Genomic DNA, 18,747 nt, shown 5'->3' with positions numbered 1-18,747 from the left:
AGAGAGGAATTTTTGACATTTATAGTTTCCCAAATAATTTTATACATTCAAATAATACTATAAGAATTCCTCAGAACTCTTTTTTTTTCCTTTAAAAACATCATTATTTTATCATTTAATTTGAGTTTCAGTTAGCCTTTAATTTCCATATCCGAAGGGGCTCTAATTGTGTAGCTTTTCTAAGGATGGTAATATTTGGCTTTCTGCTGGGGTAGAGTCCAACCTTGACGTGGCTTCTAGAAGCATGGACTCTACAGGCATGCAGTAGCTGTTATAGTATATTGACTATCATGTCATTAGCTGGAGCCAGCATTTTCCCAACTTTGGAACCATGATTGCTCAAGCCACTTGAGTTGTGCATTGGTATCCTTGAGGAAAACCAACCTTTCTCTGTGATCTCAAGAATTAACACCTAAGTAGTATTCACTTAATCCTCTAGGTCTCAGTCATTGATGTGGCATGATGGATATGTGTAAAATATACTCTTTTAGTTCAAGGCAGAAAATTAACAACTAATTCCCCAAAATGTGTGCCATCAGGTCAATGATTCCCTACCCTAGTTTGGTTTTTATCAACCTAGAGTCCCAGGATACTAAGGAGGATTATTCAACAAATTAAAAAACATATTCCTTAAGCTATTTCTGACATTTCACAAAGGCTAACAGAATCTGTCCAACTTGAGATAGATTGCATGGGCTGCATGAAATGTTAGATCTGCTTTTGTTTTGAATTATGTTAACTCAACATACTGATACTAGACAGTTCATGTTGATCAGCAAAATTTGATTGGTAGTTAATTTGGTCTTTAATGAAAAATAGGGAAATAATTTATTCAACAAAAATTTATGTCAAGCATCTATCTTATCTTCTTGATGGATAAAATGTTTTAAAACTTAAGATCTTAGCAGTCCTTGAGAGTAAGGAAGTATGGAGCCAGTGATAGTATGTGACCTTCCATCTTATAGATGGAGAAACCAAGCCAAAGAGGTGGAATGCCTTTCCCAAGGTGCCACTGGCTAGTGGCTAAGCTGGAACAGGAGTCTATAGATATTGGTTCTATCTGGTGCTTATTCTTTGATATTAAACATAGGAAAATATCTATGTTAGGGCAGAAATGTAGACAGAGTAAGATCAGGTCGATAGTATTTGCTTTGAGCTTGCTGTGGCATAAGGTTATCTCTGCTCAGGCGCTATGTGCTTCTAAGGGTCAGCAGTATGAGCGGGTGGAGACAGCTACTTACATGGTACTGAAAGCTTTCCAGCCAGGAAAAATATCTTCCTGCACCAGCCTGGCATAAAACCTAATTCAAGTTGAAGCACAATCCTCTCGTTTTGAAGTTTTCCTTTCTTCATTAAAATTCAAGTGAAATATATGCCTTTTCCCAGATTTCTCCAAATTTAATTGCTGTTCTACAAAGTAGAGGTAGCTTCTCCCTAGCTTAGTTTTCCTTTCTACAAACTTTTGCCTTTTCTATACTTGAACTTTTCTAAGAAAATCTCAAGGGTGCTAATGGCGATGATATATCTGGGTAGTGAGATATGAGTATTTTTTTTAAATAGTCAAATCTTGAAAAATGAACATATATCAGTTTTACAAAAGTAATAAAGTAGCTACTTAAAAATAGACTTCTTTAAAACAAATAATGTTAAAGAAATCACATAACCTCTGCATTGTTATCAACATGTGTCACTTCAGCCTTAGTCTTAAGTGCATTTTATTATATTCATATAACTTACAATTTGATATGTAGTATATATGATAATATGCTATTTGCCAGCCATGCTAGGGAAATGTTATAATAACACTATGAAAACTAATCCTACTCCTAGAGGTGATGGAGAGAAAGAAGATTAGTATAAATTGCATATGGACAAGATAATATCTGTTTCATACACTGTTACATCCACAGAGCCTGGCAGAGTGCCTGTCATAATATAGATTTCCAATAAATATTGGCTGAATGAACAAACAGAAGAAAATGTATAGGGACTAGTACCATATTCTCATAAAAATCGGCTCAGTGAGGTTTGGGCCATTTCTCTGTTGCCAGTAAATGCAGAAGTGATACTCACAGACATAACTACTGCTACACAGATAATTTTCGGGAGCCAAGGGTGCTCCTTTGGTGGGTATGCAATCCTGTGTTCCCACTTAAGAAGTGGAAAAATCAAGATCATTATGATTTGCCATCTATCAACGCTTCCTACTCAGGAGCAAACAGTTTTAAAAGAAATCCATTTATCCCATCTCAGATTTTTGGTGTGTGTGTTTTTTTCCCTAAAGCATAACGAGCTTGTCAGAGTTTCCATGGTGAACGTGGGGCACCATGGAAACTGATAGATTTAGCTACACGAAAAGAATAAATAAAATAGGCAGGCATTTATTTCACTATGCAATGACAACTTCTCTGCCAGATAGGAGAAGAAAGTGGCTTCTCATTTAACCCGCCTGACCTTCACTCTCCATGTCTCTTGAAAGTGTGAGTTATTCTCACTGGATCGTTTTACTGACTTATGTTGATTGGATTGTTCTTCTCCTTGAGGTCCATTAGTCTCACTTTGGTTTTTCTTCAGGGTAGATCTGTATGTCACTGGCAACTGTTGAAAAACCATGTACAATGTGAAAGTTGTAGATGACAACCCACAATGTGGTGACCAAATGAGTCATGGCAAAATTGAATGGAAATTCTTCACAGTCTACCGTGATGAGACAATGAGTGAGAATAACTGGAATTAAAACCCAGGTCTATCCTATACTAATTGGATAGGCAAGCCAACTGCCCTGAACCTCAGTTTCCCCATCTCTGAAATGGTTAAAATACATCCTCTTCCTACTTTATAGGGTTGTTGTGAGGTTCAAAATGAGATAGTAAAAGAGAAAGTTTTTTAAACAGTCAGGTTCTGTCTAGCAGGAGAGATTGACCAGCTGCAGGTATAGTTACACTGATAAGGTGATCAAAATGTCAAAACTGGTCATGCTATGGTCCTGTTCCTTGCTTCACACAATTAGAGGTTCAGTTTCTACTGGTCCCATCCAGTTGTTGTTGAGTTTGAGATCATGTGGCTCCATCTGAAGAAGGGAAAAATGTGATCTTAAGAAATGAAACTTTTCAACTTTTCTGCATGTTTGAAAATTTTCACAATAAAATGTTAGAAAACGAAATAAATGAAACAAAACTCTTCCTTAAATTCTAGTCCCAGGGAATTGCTCACCATTAGCATACACCTGCTATTCTCCTCTCTTTCATCACTAAAACATAGACAATAGAGTCATCTCTTGAAATCCAGCATTTATATGTTTATTGAGCAGCTCCTACTGGTCAGACGCTGTGTTAAGGGGGTACAGAGAAAGAAGGGAAGGAAGAAAACATGGTCCTTAAGGAAACAGCAATCTTCTCAGGGAGACAGACTGATAAGGAATACTTATAGCAACCCCACAGACTCAGGAGGAGCACTTAACACCTGAGAGAGAGAGGAGGTGTAAAGATTTCCTGGAGGTGGGCGGGAGTGCACAATTAAGATGAGGGATTTAGCCAGGGGAGAGTGGGCAGTAAAATGAGGCAGGCGCAGTATAAAGTGGTATAAGGGCGCTGCAGGCAGAGAGATCGTGAGCAAAGCAGATGCATGGTATGTGGGATACTGGAAAAAGAGCCTGAAGAAGCAGCCAGGGCTTCAGGAAGCGTCCATGACAAGGAGAGTCTCTTTGCTTCGGTAGGAAGTGATACGTAGGGGTAGGGCACTGAAAAGTGCATACCACCGTTGGATTTCCTTTAGAGAAACTGAGTTGGTGAGGGTTGAAAGGAGTCATTATTGGCAGGGAACAGTGATTCTAGAAAATAGCAGTGAAATGCACATTGAATAATAATCTCTACGGCTCTTTCAGTTCTAATATTGCATGAATTTAAAATGGGCTACAGAAAGAGCTGATGAATATGAACAGGTATTTCCTTGAGACTTTGGAGGCACAATAAGCACCACTTGTCACATACTTTGCCCTGGTCAGAATAATTAAACTAAACCAGAGGCTGGCTTGCGGTGTGCTTGAGCTGTGTTTCAAAGGTAAATATAAAAGCTCTGCACTCCTTTCTTCCTCCAAACCTCAGTAGCCTCCAGAACGTTTCCCTAGAGATAACAGGATGGGAGTCAAAATTGCAGGAGGACTGGGAATTTAAAGGAGTCTCCACCCCTGAGGGTGGAGGACAGGTGAGAATAGTTGGGAAGCCAAGATTTCTTGACGTGTGGCTGAGCTGAGGGTACTGGATCCTGAGCGAGGCGCCTACACCTTGGCTGGGAGTGGAAGTGAAATTGTGCCCTGCTTGGAAGAGCTAACACTTACCTGAGAAGTGCTAATGCCATGTCCCCTGGAGGCCCGTGGCCATATCTTCTGTTTAAGAAGATCAGCTTTATTCAAAGCTACACAATGACTAGTCATTTCATAAGGCCACATGAAACAATGTCAATAAACATCAAAACACAATTCCCCAGCAATTTCACTACCTCAACAGAATGACTGCCATTGTTTGGTACACTTTTTTTTTTTTTTTTTTTGCGTTACGCGGGCCTCTCACTGTTGTGGTCTCTCCCGCTGTGGAACACAGGCTCCGGACGCGCAGGCTCAGCGGCCATGGCTCACGGGCCCAGCCGCTCCGCGGCATGTGGGATCCTCCTGGACCGGGACACGAACCCGTGTCCCCTGCATCGGCAGGCGGACTCTCAACCACTGCGCCACCAGGGAAGCCCTGGTACACTTTTTTAATTCTAGCCATTATGCCCTAGGCTTTTCCTGATTTTAACCATAGCATAAATGGCGTTAAAAAAAAATTGACATTTTATTATACGTAATTCCTACAAGGTTACATATATCCCGTATTGTTTTCAATAACTGCATAATATTCTACTAAATAAATAGATTCTTATTCACTAAACTAGACTCAATTGTTGGACATTTAGGTGGCTTTCATTAAAAAATATATTAGCTGTATTTATGTTAGGAAACCAATATATGTTTTAGAAATACTTAATTGATTCCTCTTTTACAGTGACAGCCAGACATTTTCTTCACTTTTCTTTCTGAGGTTTGTGTATATATAAGCCTAGATCAAGAGGATGTTTTCAGTGTTCTGTCTCTTGCGACTGCAAGCAGGGAGTGTGGTCTGCATAATCAGAAGTAAGCAACAGGGAGAAAGGGCTGATGTCTCCCAGAGGCAAGTGCAAAGCTCTCAGCTTCCTAATCTCAGGGCTTCCTAATCTGAGTTCTTGGCAGGTGATCAACCAGCTTGGTGTGCCTGGGACTGAGGAGTTTCCTGCATTGTGAGAATTTCGGTGTTACAGCAAGGAAAGTCCCCATGCGTTGGTCACCCTGCACCTTGGTAATGGGGAGGTGAAGGTACTGAGAAGGGAATGGATCATTTATATAAGCTACCCCTGTGTCATAAAAGCAGCAATTCAGAGAAAGCTTGCTTATGCACGGCAATGTGAAACCCTTATCCTTTAGGTAGGAGCCCAAATCGATATTTATCTCAGGTTACTGCTCTGCTCCCAGAAGAACCATTCATTCATTCATTCATTCAATATGTATGAAACACCAGGCACTGTTCTAGGTATAAGACTCCTGTTCTTGTGGTGCTTCTGTTACTCTGTGTGTGTGTATACTGGGGGAAGGGAAGCGGAAATAAATGGAAAAGCATAAAATAAATGAGAGTGGATATGATAAATGCAATAGCAGAAACAAAATAGTCTAATGCGATAGAAACTGCCAGGGATGGGGATGTGCTATTAGCTTGGTGTTGGAGGGAGGTTACTCCGAAGAGCTGACACTTGAGGCAAACCAGTGATCAGAAGAGCCAGTCATGTGAGTATCCACAGGAGGCACTAGGGGCAGAAGGAGCGGCGTGCGCAAAGGCCCTGAGTGGAAACCAGTTATTCTTCCTGGAGGAACTTAGTAAAGTACTTTGTGCACATACTGTAGGGAAGGAATGCTGACCTAGAATCAATCTTAGCAACCACCCAGTCCCAGTTCCATTTTCACAAACAAGGATAAGGATGCTGAGTCCCACCTGCATTGACCATAGTCTCTTGATTCCTAATCCAGGACTCTTTCCACGAAGCCATGCCACACTGCCATTTTTAGCTACTTGGCTTGAGTACTTAATTTTCTCCCCCTGTACAACTGGAAATAAATCAAAGAGATTCATTTATTTTAGGTATGAGAAAAACTGGAATTGGAGTTGTTAGTGGGTGGACACAAGGCCCAAAACATTGGCCTCAGGTGAAGAGAGGAACTTTGGGGTCGAGATTAGCCTCCACTGGTGGGGCCCCCATAATTCTGTAAGACATGCTTTCAGAACATGAGGTTAGGACAAATTCTTCAGCCCGCAGAAAATGAAAATGAAACTGGTTGGTAAAGTAGGCAGCCCTAACAGACCTGTCACCCTGGCACTGAACTCGTGCCCGTTCAGACCTTGTGGTTACTACAGGTTGAAAAGTTCCAGGGTTTGGCCACAAATAGCCCTAAGAGTTTAAAGGGCAGAGAAAGCAGATAGATGCAACTCTGGGCGTGCCAACTAAAGGAAGGTGGAGGAAGTTGGGGCCCGCGGCAAAAGCGAATTTAATGACCACTTAAAGGTACAGGGATGGAATCCTGAATCCTCCACCTCCTTCCTTCATCTCCCGCCCCCTGGGTGGGTGACAACAGCCAAGGGTTAAAAGAACCGCAGCGTGAACGGTGATTTTGGAAACTCAAAGAGTTAACGTATCAAAAACTAAATCAGGGGAGGAGAGACTGGAGCCAACTCACGGGAGAAAAAATCCTATTGGCATCGAGGAGGCAGGGAGCCAGCCCCTGGGCGCGGTCTGCAGGGGGCAGGCGATCGCGCGGGGAAGCGGGGGCAGGACGAGGCCGGCGCTGGTGCCGGCTCGGCAGCTGCCCGCAGCCGCAGGGAGTCCTCGCCGCGCCTTCGCCTGGTGCGCCCTCCTTGGGCCGCGGACTCCGCACTGCGCTCCACCGCTGACATGTGTGCCGCCCGGATGCCGCCCCTGGCGCACATCTTCCGAGGGACGTTCGTCCACTCCACCTGGACCTGCCCCATGGAGGTGCTGCGGGATCACCTCCTTGGTGTGAGCGACAGCGGCAAAGTAAGCGGGTGCGGGGTCTTGCGCACCCTGACGGGCGGGCGGACAGGTGGAAGGAAGCTCGCCGCGTGAGCCGCGGAGCCCGGAGTTAGCTCCGTGTGGAGCGGGCGCCGCGGCGCTGGAGTTGAACTTGAGCGTTTTGGCTTTGGGAGAACGCCGGGAGAGCCCTGGCACTGGGTTCGTGGGCTGGACTGGGAGTAAAGTGTTCCCAGGTGCTGGGAGCCATGGAGTACGCACACCCACGATTGGTTCGACAGCCGTGCAGGCTGTGGTGGCAGGGAGCGAGGCTGTGCCCTGCCAAATCTTAAGAGATCATTAATAAACTAGCACCGCGCTTCATTCATTTTTGTATCTCAGGAGCCTGACACAGTGCCTGGCACCACCTAGGCGCTCCGTAAATTTGATTGAATTTATTGTGAAAGAAATAACAGAAGGGTCATTTGATCAGTGTTGCTGAGCCCTTTCAGTGCATTGGAATAAGTAAAGAACTGATTTCATTCACCTGATCATTCAGCAAACAATACATGAATGATTCAGACTAGACAACTTGTAATACTAGTAATACTAGAAAGGATAGTCTGAGATAAATTACCCACCCAACCCCATCCCCCAGCCATTTGCATCAAAGCAAGCAGTTCCATTTTAAGGTTCAAAATGTCTTCTATGAGAGTATCTTTCACACTTACATTTCCAAAATCAGGATTTCTGCAAACGACATAGGTAACTTGACTGTTCCATACACACCACTGGTAACTGTATTGGCAGTGGCCTGGCCAGTTTCAGTGAAAGCCATTCCATTTTTAGGAGAAAAATTAAAGATAGAGATGGGTTATTTTTGAGCTTTTCCCCAACTACCGGTTTGGTTAGCATAAGTACACATATTTGGAACTTGCCAGCTTGAAGATACTATTCCTGACTAAAGATGCTTCCGAGTCAGTGACAGTTTTGAATCGTGACTCTTACATTTGGGGATAACTAAACCCTGTTTTCTTTTGGTGCTTAAAAATCTATACTCCCTGTGTATATTCGGGGAGCCTGCTGTTGTGTTTCCAAGGTGATGAAACTCTCAGAGCTCTCCTAAATGGGGAGACTCCAATAAACCCTGAGACTGATGAATTGTTGCCTTGGGTACTTGACCCTCAAGTTTCAGGGATGCCTTAGGCTTGGGACAAGTCCCAAGAAGCAAAGGAAGAGAGACTGCTAAACCAGGGAAAGATTAGAGGTATTTGCTTAATCACAAGGAACTGTTCAAAAATTAGTTTTCTTTTTACAATTTAAATTTTCATTTCCAAAATTTGAATTGGTAGGATAACAGGTGAGAGAATTGACTAGGGGACTGTCTTTAACCAGTGGAGAGGAAGAAGAAAAGGAAGTAATTTATCTAAAAATTTACCTTTTCTGGGGGTTGTACAGAAGAAGAATAAAAGAGTGTCCTGAACATGAAATTAGTAGTTGAGTCAGGGAGTCTGTTCATAACTAAGGAGCATATTGAAATTATAAATTTAGAAAAATGCCATTCCCCCACAAGACAAAATGAACTAGGAATCGGATACAAAGGTGAGTTAATCAACTGAATTAGATTTGCAGTATACAGTGTCCTAATCAGTGAAATGGTAACTGTTTTATTGCCCTCCTCCTAAGTGCAAGGCGGTTGATCCCTGACTGTGTGTAAAGTGTGGACATGTCATATATATTTTAAGACTTGATTTCTTTCATTTTGAAAATGGGACTGCCTCACCTTTAGAGTTACTGGGATAAATATATTATTCATTTAAAAATTTTCAAGGTTCTTACAGAAAATTATATTCCCATGAAGTAAATAAATATGCAGTTGATCTTTATATTTTTACTGAGCTCCCAAAGCTGTTCTCAAACCTTGGGATGAATCAGAAACATCTGGGGTGTTTGTTAAAATGCCAGTTCCTGGGTGTCATCTTCAGAGAATCTGAATCTGTAGGCCTGGAGTAGGTCCTAGGAAGTGGCATTCCAACAAAGGTCCCAGGAGATTCGGACACAGGTAGTGGATGGATTACATTTTGGGTAACCTCAGTATATAGGCTGTGTGATGCAACCAGTTATGTGGGGTCTTGGGTGCTCAGTTCTCCGTTTCAAGCCCTGGACTGGGGTAGCATCTCAGAGAGACAGGACATGATTTCCTCTGTCCTCCCTCTCCCTTCTAGACCTAATCTTTCATTTCATGTAGGCCCAGAGAATGGTAATGATTAACTGCTTTTAGTTCATTAATTAAAACTCATTCAAAATTAGGTTAATTAAAAAAAAAATTCTCTAGTCAATATTGGGCATTTTGAATTCAGAGTTAGTTTTTCTACTCAAGTGGCGTGTAGCTTTTTGAAAGAAAAACTCCAGCATGTGTAATTCATTTGCAGATAGATAATTAATTGTGAGACATTGTGTGCTCAAATATTACTAAATTATCTGATTCTTCCAGCAGGGTCAAGTTGACTTTAAAGATAGGTAAAGATGTCTTGGGTCTTTTAAGCACACTTAGCTGAAAGCAACAGCAAGGAAGAGAATCGTTTTGGAAGTAGTGCCCTGGGGTAGCAGGAGCAAGTCCTGTGGAGACCTAAGTTCAAGTCAGGTCTCCACCACCTACATGTTCAAAGTCCATGGGTGAGACCTTAACCTCTCTGAGCCTCAGTTTCCTCCCTTGTAGAATCAGATACTTTTGCTAAGTATTAAATGAGATAATGTATGAAAATGCCTGTCGCTTAGTGGATACGCAACACATACCATGTTCATTTTGTCCCCTTCCTTCCCTCTGTGCCTAGCAAATCCTTAACCTCTTGCTCACTGTAGCATTTTTGCATATTTCCGCATGGTGGCACCCATGCAGGCCAACAGGTAGAGAAGGAAGCCATGGCCTGGGATGAAATATGTGGGAGGTGGGGGAGGTCACTGGGCCTCTGGTGTGCAGCCTCACTGCTCATGCCATCGACCCTCTGGGACACAAAGATGCATCTAGGAAGAAAGATCTAAACAGCATTTGCTGCCAGTTCACTAGCACATCATTTTCAGTGTCTCTTTTAGTCTTCAGTGTGATTATTTTGTCTTAAAGTTAGGAAAGTTGAGACTTGAAAAATCATGCATCCAGAGATGGATTTTGAATTAACATGGCCAAAGCCCATATTCTCTCTCTCTTTTTAATTGGGTATAGTTGCTTTGCAATGCTATGTCATATTCTGCTGTGGTCACCGCAGAGGATGGAGCTGAGCTCCCTGTGCTATACAGCAAGTTCCCACTAGCTATCTACTTTACACATGGTAGTGTATATATGTCAATCCTAATCTCCCAATTCATCCCACGCCCTTCCCCACCGGTGTCCACACGTCCGTTTTCTACGTCTGCATCTCTGTTCCTGCCCTGCAAATTGGTTCATCTGTACCATTTTTCTAGAGTCCACATATTTGCATTAATATAAGATATTTGTTTTCCTCTTTCTGACTTACTTTACTCTGTGTGACAGACTGTAGGTCCATCCACATCTCTACAGATGACCCAATTTTGTTCCTTTTTCAGAATGGCTATCATCAAAAAATCTACAAACAATAAATGCTGGAAAGGGTGTGGAGAAAAGGGAACCCTCTCACACTGTTGGTGGGAATGTAAATTGATACAGCCACTATGGAGAACAGTATGGAGGTTCCTTAGAAAACTACAACTAGAACTACCATATGACCCAGCAATCCCACTACTGAGCATATACCCTGAGAAAACCATAATTCAAAAAGACACATGCACCCCAATGTTCTCTGCAGCTCTATTTACAATAGGTGGGACATGGAAGCCCATATTCTCTTTACTAGAGTAGCCCACCTCCCTGAGGCACAGTCCCTGACCTCAGTGAACTTGCACTTTTAGCAAGGGAGCTTAGAATTGTACCTGTAATAAAAGTGGATTGATTCATGAACCGAAGACTGGGCTCCTAGCTGGAGATACGCTGATGAGTGAAATATGCAAACTCTGCCCTGCTCTAGTGAGGTTGATCATCTCGTGATTAACAGAATCTGCTATGACCTGTCAGAACTTGAACTAATCTGGGAGGTAGGGAAGAGCCTTCTAGGTAGAGGGAATAGCCTGTGCAAAGGCCCTGGGGTAGGAAGGAATGAAAACTTAGAATCCAAAGTTCTAGAAGAGGATAACACAATGTAAGTCTGGAGAGGTAGGCAGGGCATAGGGAGTCGGGGGAGGGATTGTGCCATGACCAAATTTTGCATTTTTTTTTAAAGATCATTTTAGCTTCAGGATGTAAAGAATGCATTGGAGAGGAGTTAAGTGCAGGCAAGGAGATCAGATAGGATCCTGTTGCAGTAGTTTAGGTGAAATGGGATGTGGCTTAGAAGAGAGAGGCGGTGTAATGTATCAATTAAGAAATGAACTCTCAAGAGTACTTCTATCCCTTATTACCTATGTGAATTTGAATAAGTTACTTAACAATTCTATTTCCAAGTTTCCTCATGTATAAAATGATTACTATAATCTACCTCACTGGGCTAGTGAAAAGACTAAATGAATTAATAATTGTAAAGTGCATAGAATAATGCCTTGCAGCGTAGCACATGCCCAGTAAACATCAGCAGTTATTATCAGCAATGGAGATGGAAAGAGGTGGACAGAATTGGTAACTATTTAGGTCAAATTAATTGGATTTGATGGTAGGATTAGAAAGATGTTTGTGAATGTATTAAATAGTATGGTGGGATACAAATTGGTTGGTGGTAGGAAAAACTTGATGAAGGAAGCCAAAATTGAACTGGACATTAAAGAACACATAGGACTTGAACACGCAGAAGAGGGTTAAATAGCCCCGGTTAAGGGAAATGAATTAATGTTCTGCAATTTCTAAAACTTCTAGGAGGAGCAAGAGTTGTGTTTCACCTGGGACTGCATCATCATCTTGCTTTACCAGGAGTTCTCATAGTCTGAATCACAAAACTTAGTGGTTGTGTGTCATCTTTTCCTTCTGCTTGGCCAGGTGAAGACCCATCTTCCTGTAAGCTCAAGACCTCAGAATATCTTATCATTTTGAAGAGGGAATTTGGGATAAGCTATCCCTTCTGAGGCTGCTGAATCAGGGCTTCACTTTCATCAGAAACGTTTTCATGCCCAAGGATCACATTATCATCCTGTAAGTTCCCATTTTCTGGAAGGCAGATTGCTTTGTTCAAAATGCTCATGGCAGACCCTGTTGGTTACCCACTCACTAGCCATAACCACTTCTTTCTTATTAACACTTTCTGAGTTTGATAGCCTGCAGTATACTTGGCTCATGGATAGATCATGGTGTAAGCCAGTCATAGTAATCATAATCCTGTTTGCTAGATACTTATTTTTCCAGTTTCCTGGTAGCTAAGGGTGGGCAGCGATGACATTCCAGCATTCAGGAAGTCATCTCAGAGGCTTCTGGGAAATATTTTTTTCCCTAATAAATAGACGCAGATGTGGGAAGAGAAGTCCTTCCTTTTTTGGATACTTTCATGCGAGGAGTGGAGCTGCTGCCACCACTGTTTGAGACTATGAGGAAAAAGTTAAGAGGTTTTCAGAGGCACCAACCTAGTCCCTCTTTGAACATCATTGAATGCATACGCGAATTACATCATTGAGTAGTTAATGGTCCCTGGAGCTGCCTACTACCGTTGACTTCTTTTGCGAGATAATGAAATATCTTTATTATCTACCCTTCTGTCAGTTGCAGCTCAAAGCACCTCTAACAATTATACCACTTTTTCAAAGAATCATATTATTTTTCAAAGGACTGCTAGCTGCCTTCTCCTTTTTCCGTTTCTATCTTCTCCTTATTTGCCAAAAATGTCAGTGTCTTTCCAGGCACCCATATCAGTATTCAGGTCCCCCCAGTTATCCCCTGGGGTATCTTTGTGCACACCCCTTTCCATTGTCATTGGCCCTGTCCAGCCTTCCATTGTCTCTTGCCTGAAGTATTACAAGAACCTCCTAACTGTTTTCTCTTCCCCCATTCTAATATCTCTTCCACATTACTGACAGTTACTTTCCCGGAGCATGGGTAGTGTCATATATCTTCTCTTTTGTAACTACCTATGGCTCTCTATTGCCTCTAAGATCCAAATGCCCCAGGAAGATATTTTAGACATGACATTTGGCCCTAACCTGCTTTCCTAATACTTCCTCCTGTTCCATCCTTCTCTCTTGCAAGTAGGAGTAGGATTACCATGAGGTATCCACAAGCTGAGGGATATCTATCCATGCCAACTTCTCACTGTTTCCCAGCACATCATATCTTTTTGCACCTCCACTTTGTTGGTGACATTCCCTAAGCCTGGAATAGTCCTCCTTTATATAATCCCTTTTCCATTCCACCTCTGTCAAAATGAAATCTTGCTTTTCCTCCAAGGCCCAGTTCTGATGTCCCCTTCTTCCCAAAAGCTTCTCTGGTGACCATCCCCCAGTTGAAATAAATTACCTTTTGTTTTTCCATAAAATTTGCATATATATTCAAACCAGTGTTTTCCTGGTGGTTAAGAGCATGGCTTCTGGAGTCAGATTATGTGGATTCAAATCCCAGCTCTGCCACTTACTTGGAAACATTTCCTAACATATTTGAGTCTTGGTACCCTCACTTATAAAATGTGGACAACAGCACCCTGAAGAAGAGGTAAGGCAGATGAGGTAGTGTGTGTAAAGCATTGGCACATAGTAATTGCTCAATAAGTACTGGCCATTGTTATTATTTTTCTCTCGCTGAAGTGATTATTTCACTTTTGCCTTTGATTATACTTAGGTTTATAGAATGTTCTCACTCACTGAACTGATTTAAAGTTCTTTGACAAGTGGGAGGTGAACTGGAGAGAAGATAACATTTATTAAGTCATAATTTGTGTCAGACACTCTGCCAGATTCTTTATACGTCAACAGTTCTGAGATGAGAACACATCATCATCATCATCTTCTTCATTATCCCTACTCTACAAATGAGGAATGGAGGGTCAGCTAGTTAGTTGACTTGACTGCAGTCATGGTGAGTAAGTGGCAAAACCAAGAATCACACCCAAGTCTGTCTAATTTCCAAGGTTTGTGCTCTTTCCAGGAGTTCCGGCTGCCTCCTGTCATGAGGAGTGCTGACACTCTGTTGTCTTTAAGGCTCCTCAACATTGTCTTATTGTTTTAACACAAAGTATGTGATCAGAAAAGTGTTTTGAAAGTGATGTGTAGTACAAAGACATTTGTGTGTGATGATTAAAAAAAAAGACATTTCTAATTCCAGAGAGTTTTTTTTTTTTTTTTAAAGCACTATTTGACTTACTCTTCGAGGCCTTGAAGCAACACTGCTGGGCATGACTGGAGTTTGCCACCCTTCTGGTTGTGTAAAGTTGTTTGTTAATTCCTGGAATTTCTTGGCAGTCTGGTTGATTCAGTGCTGTAGCTGTGAGGCAGCATAGGTGTTGGTGTATCTGACACATGGCTGACCGTCTGGGAGCTTCTGACAGGTGCAGAGGTGGCAGGCAGGATCTCCTGCAGGCCTATGGCATGCCCATTCACTTAATGGGCATTGATCTAACTATTTAGGGATAAAGGCCAGGTGGACTTCCCTTACCTGCAAGAAGAGAATCCAATCGGTCATGTGTTTACAACCCCCTTTTTGTAGAAAAGATTTAAGGCAGCTCTAGAGGGCACAGGCAAGTGGTGATGCTTTTATACATTTAAGGGAGAAGAGTCAGTTGTTGACATAAAACAAAGCTAGAAATTAGATTTAAAATGCATCGCGAAATGACCTACACTGTTATTGGCCTCTAACTTTCCTAGGTGCCAGCCATTAAAAGGACACATGTTACCTAGTTGGCAATATCTGTACTAAAAGCAATTGCTCAAGAGAAACACCCCTGTTCTTGATGCTGAGTTCGGATGGGAATTTCTCCTAGATGGACACTGCCTCTTATAATTATGCTTAGCAACTTTCCAGTGCAAGGTAGCATTTCATAGGATTGCCTCTCTTGAGCTGAAGATGTGACAGGAAGAAGGGGGTCCATAAAACTATTCTGTAGGGCTGAAGCTCTGGGGAGGGGACAGTGGGAGGTGGTCCAGGTACCCAGGTCTTGGCTGATCTGAAATGTCCTAGAGATAGACTTCAGGATGTCAGAGGGGTGGCAGGACCCCATGTCTTCCAGGTACTCCTAAGAGTGGTCCTTTTGATGGGGTTATGATGAACAGCAAGAGGGAGGAGGCTCGTAGTTATTTGGCATAAGCCTGGAGTGCAGTTTGTTTCGTGTTGCCAGTAAAATGCAGCACCACCTACCTTTACTGCTAATCCAGCTTTGTGGATGTTGAGGAGCCTCACAAGAGACTATTCAACAATTTCAAACCCATTTACATCGGTTAGAAATCCATTCCCATGGTGGCCGTGGCTGCCCTTTGTGACCACACGATGCTACACTTGGGTGCTAATCCCAGCCATCTGTCTGCCATTACTATGCTGTTCTGTCCAGGCTGGAAAGGGCTTTCCGCTAGGTCAGCTCAGTGGCAACTCCACACCCCTGTGCTCTGTTTGTTCGAGAACAACTCATACAGACTGCTGTGGTCACACTGGTCTTAATATTTAGCTTCCCCCTCTAGGGAGGAGAACAATGTGTTATTCTTTCCTGATGCATCCAAGGCACTAAGAAAACAAAATACAAGAGAAATTCTCAGTGGGTCACTCAACTACTCAACGGTAAGTTTTAAAAATGAGTTCCATGGTATATTTAAATTATGATTTTAAAAGTTTGATCAATAAAAATATAAGTAGCACATTTGTTATATTAAGCAGATGTGCATTAAAATACTATAACATGAATAAAAAGGAAATAAATTTTGTGTGTAAGTCATCTTCTTACATTGCATTGGGTTTCTAGCCCATGACACTGGGTTATAAGCTCGTAGACAGGAGGTACACGGATGGCGCTATTGCTCACATTAACAACTACGATAATATTGAACATTTATTAGACACTTGTTATGTGCTAGGTTCTGTACTCAGTGCTTTGCAAAGCGTAATTCTCCTGACTGCTTTATGAGGTGAAACTCTTACCGATTCCTGATTAGGTTCTTTCCCTACCTGGTTATTGTTCACATCAACAAGGCGAAATTACTTTTTTAGCAGCAAACAGAAACTTTATTCATTGGCCAAAGAACGGAGAAGGAGGAGCTCATGCTCTAAAATCACCTTTTCCCCATTACAGGCAAGGCAAAATTCCTATAGAAAAAGGTGAAGGAGGCTAGGGGGCACGGGGATCTTTTATTATCCTGACTTGTGGAAAGGGGTGGTGACCTTCCAGAATGCAGCTCATGCCTGTTTTCAGCCCTTGTATGGTCCTTCAGTGTCTGGGTCAGAAGTGGGTTTAACCAGTATGGCGCAGGTGGGAAGAGATCTTATTACAATGAGATGGTAATGAGCTGTAGAGAGACCTTTGTCCCAATTTTTAATTCGGCTCGCTTATGCCAGTTTCTTGTGGTTAAGCCCTCTTGTTCTAATTATGTAAAAACAGCTAGAAGATACGGTCAGTTTTTGGTTTTCTGCAAGTTTGCCTGGAGTAGAGAGTTTACCAGAAGTGGAGCACTTCTTTGCCTCCTTGCCTAAGACAGGTGCACTTGTGCTTTACAGAGACAGTTTAGGTACAGATGAAGGACCCTTGACTTGGTCCCCTGGGTGACAAAACTTTTCCTTATTTTATTGACAAGGAAACTGAGACTCAGAGTGTTAATCCTAACTCTGAAATAAACATCTGATTACTATACATTGGATGACTTCTCTCTCCTAAAGCCACTGTGTAGCTCTTTGTTTTCAGATAGTCAAATGGCAAAGTTATAATAGCGTTCTGTACTTAAATTGTAAATACCAATTTAATCCCTAAGATTAAAGGTGAAGACAGATTCATCTCTTCTGATACATTTTTTTTTTTTTTTTTACGGTGCGCAGGCCTCTCACTGTTGTGGCCTCTCCCGTTGCGGAGCACAGGCTCCGGACGCGCAGGCACAGTGGCCATGGCTCACAGTTCTAGCCGCTCCGCGGCATGTGGGCTCTTCCCGGACCGGGGCACGAACCCATGTCCCCTGCATTGGCAGGCGGACTCTCAACCAATGCGCCACCAGGGAAGCCCATGATACATTTTTTAAGACTCAGCAATAGGGAATTTACTGGCAGTCCGGTGGTTAGCACTCTGCACTCTCACTGCCGAGGGCCCAGGTTCAATCCCTCGTTGGGGATCTAAGATCCCACAGCCACAAGGCGTGGACAAAAAAAAAAAAAAAAAAGATGGAGCAATAAATGTTGATCATCTCCCGCCAAATCTTACTTTGACGTTATTTCCTACCTTCGAAAAAGCCTCACCCTTTTCCTTTATGAAAGCATTGTTTCATTGACATTATTACACTAACTTATTGACTCTAAAGGATAAATTACATTAACTTTCTTTTTTCTTTTTTAAAGTATCTCATATATTTTAAGCATCAAACAATATACTACATGCTGTGTTAGATATTTTATCTATTATCACAGTAATACTCTACAATCATATGAGGTAGATTTTTTTTCTCTTGGAGTAGAGTTGATTAACATTAACTTCTAACTGAGATCTGTTTTTCAAAATGTTTTGACTGTTGAAGTTGGTGCCTTTGCTTGTGAAATGGTGATTTGTTTTTCATGAATTAGTTATTCATGCACTGTTACCTGAAACTGTTTCATAATAAATACCCTTCATGCCTTCTCTTCTCATCATGCTTCTGCTCAGGTTGGCATCACCATGAGACCTGCTTCTATAGTCACAATGCTTTTTCTCTTCTCAGCCTGTTACTGGGTTTTAAAAAATTATTTTGACAGAATGAACTTTCCTCAGTAACCTCCACCTGAAAACCCAGCTGTGTTGACCTCAATTTATCAACCAGCTATTGATTCGTGAGTTAAAAAACTTTGAAGGCGGGCTTCCCTGGTGGCGCAGTGGTTGGGAGTCCGCCTGCCGATGCAGAGGACGTGGGTTCGTGCCCCGGTCTGGGAAGATCCCACATGCCACGGAGCGGCTGGGCCCGTGAGCCACGGCCGCTGGGCCTGCGCGTCGGGAGCCTGTGCTCCGCAACGGGAGAGGCCACGGCAGTGAGAGGCCCGCGTAACACAAAAAACAAAAAAAAAAAAAAAAAAAACTTTGAAGGCTAAACAATTATAAGGTAATTCTAATTTAAAGTGAGTCCTTCTAGACTTACATATACTGATATAGGAATTTTAAGAACCCAAAGATTTCCCAATAGTTTAAATGGACAAAAAAGTGTATGACCATACAACACTCTCCATTCACCCACACACTTATATACACACATATAAAACATATTTCTGGAAGGCAGTATTAAAATTAAAAACCTAAATAAGGGCTTCCCTGGTGGCGCAGTGGTTGAGAGTCCGCCTGCCGATGCAGGGGACACGGGTTCGTGCCCCGGTCCGGGAGGATCCCACATGCCGTGGAGCGGCTGGCCCCGTGAGCCATGGCCGCTGAGCCTGCGCATCCGGATCCTGTGCTCCGCAACAGTGAGAGGCCCGCGTACCGCAAAAACAAAAACAAAAAACACCCAAATAACAGTTTTGTAGAGTAGGAGTGGAGA

The 18,747-nt window shown here is 42.4% G+C and overlaps 1 protein-coding gene across 1 annotated transcript in view; it reads left to right on the top strand.

The window, feature by feature from the left end:
- Window positions 1-6,895: 6,895 nt before the first annotated feature.
- The window catches only part of GDA (guanine deaminase), a 126,212-nt gene continuing 114,360 nt past the window's right edge, over window positions 6,896-18,747 (top strand). Inside the window, exon 1 of the mRNA XM_032636416.1 lies at window positions 6,896-7,134. Within this exon, the coding sequence (XP_032492307.1) occupies window positions 7,012-7,134 (123 nt within the window). The 5' untranslated portion in view covers window positions 6,896-7,011. The remainder of the gene's footprint in view (window positions 7,135-18,747) is intronic.

Source organism: Phocoena sinus, chromosome 6, assembly GCF_008692025.1.
Source record: "Phocoena sinus isolate mPhoSin1 chromosome 6, mPhoSin1.pri, whole genome shotgun sequence".
NCBI classification, from domain to species: Eukaryota; Metazoa; Chordata; class Mammalia; order Artiodactyla; family Phocoenidae; genus Phocoena; species Phocoena sinus.
Note: the sequence above shows the minus strand (reverse complement) of the source record. Positions and strands in the feature narration are given on the sequence as shown.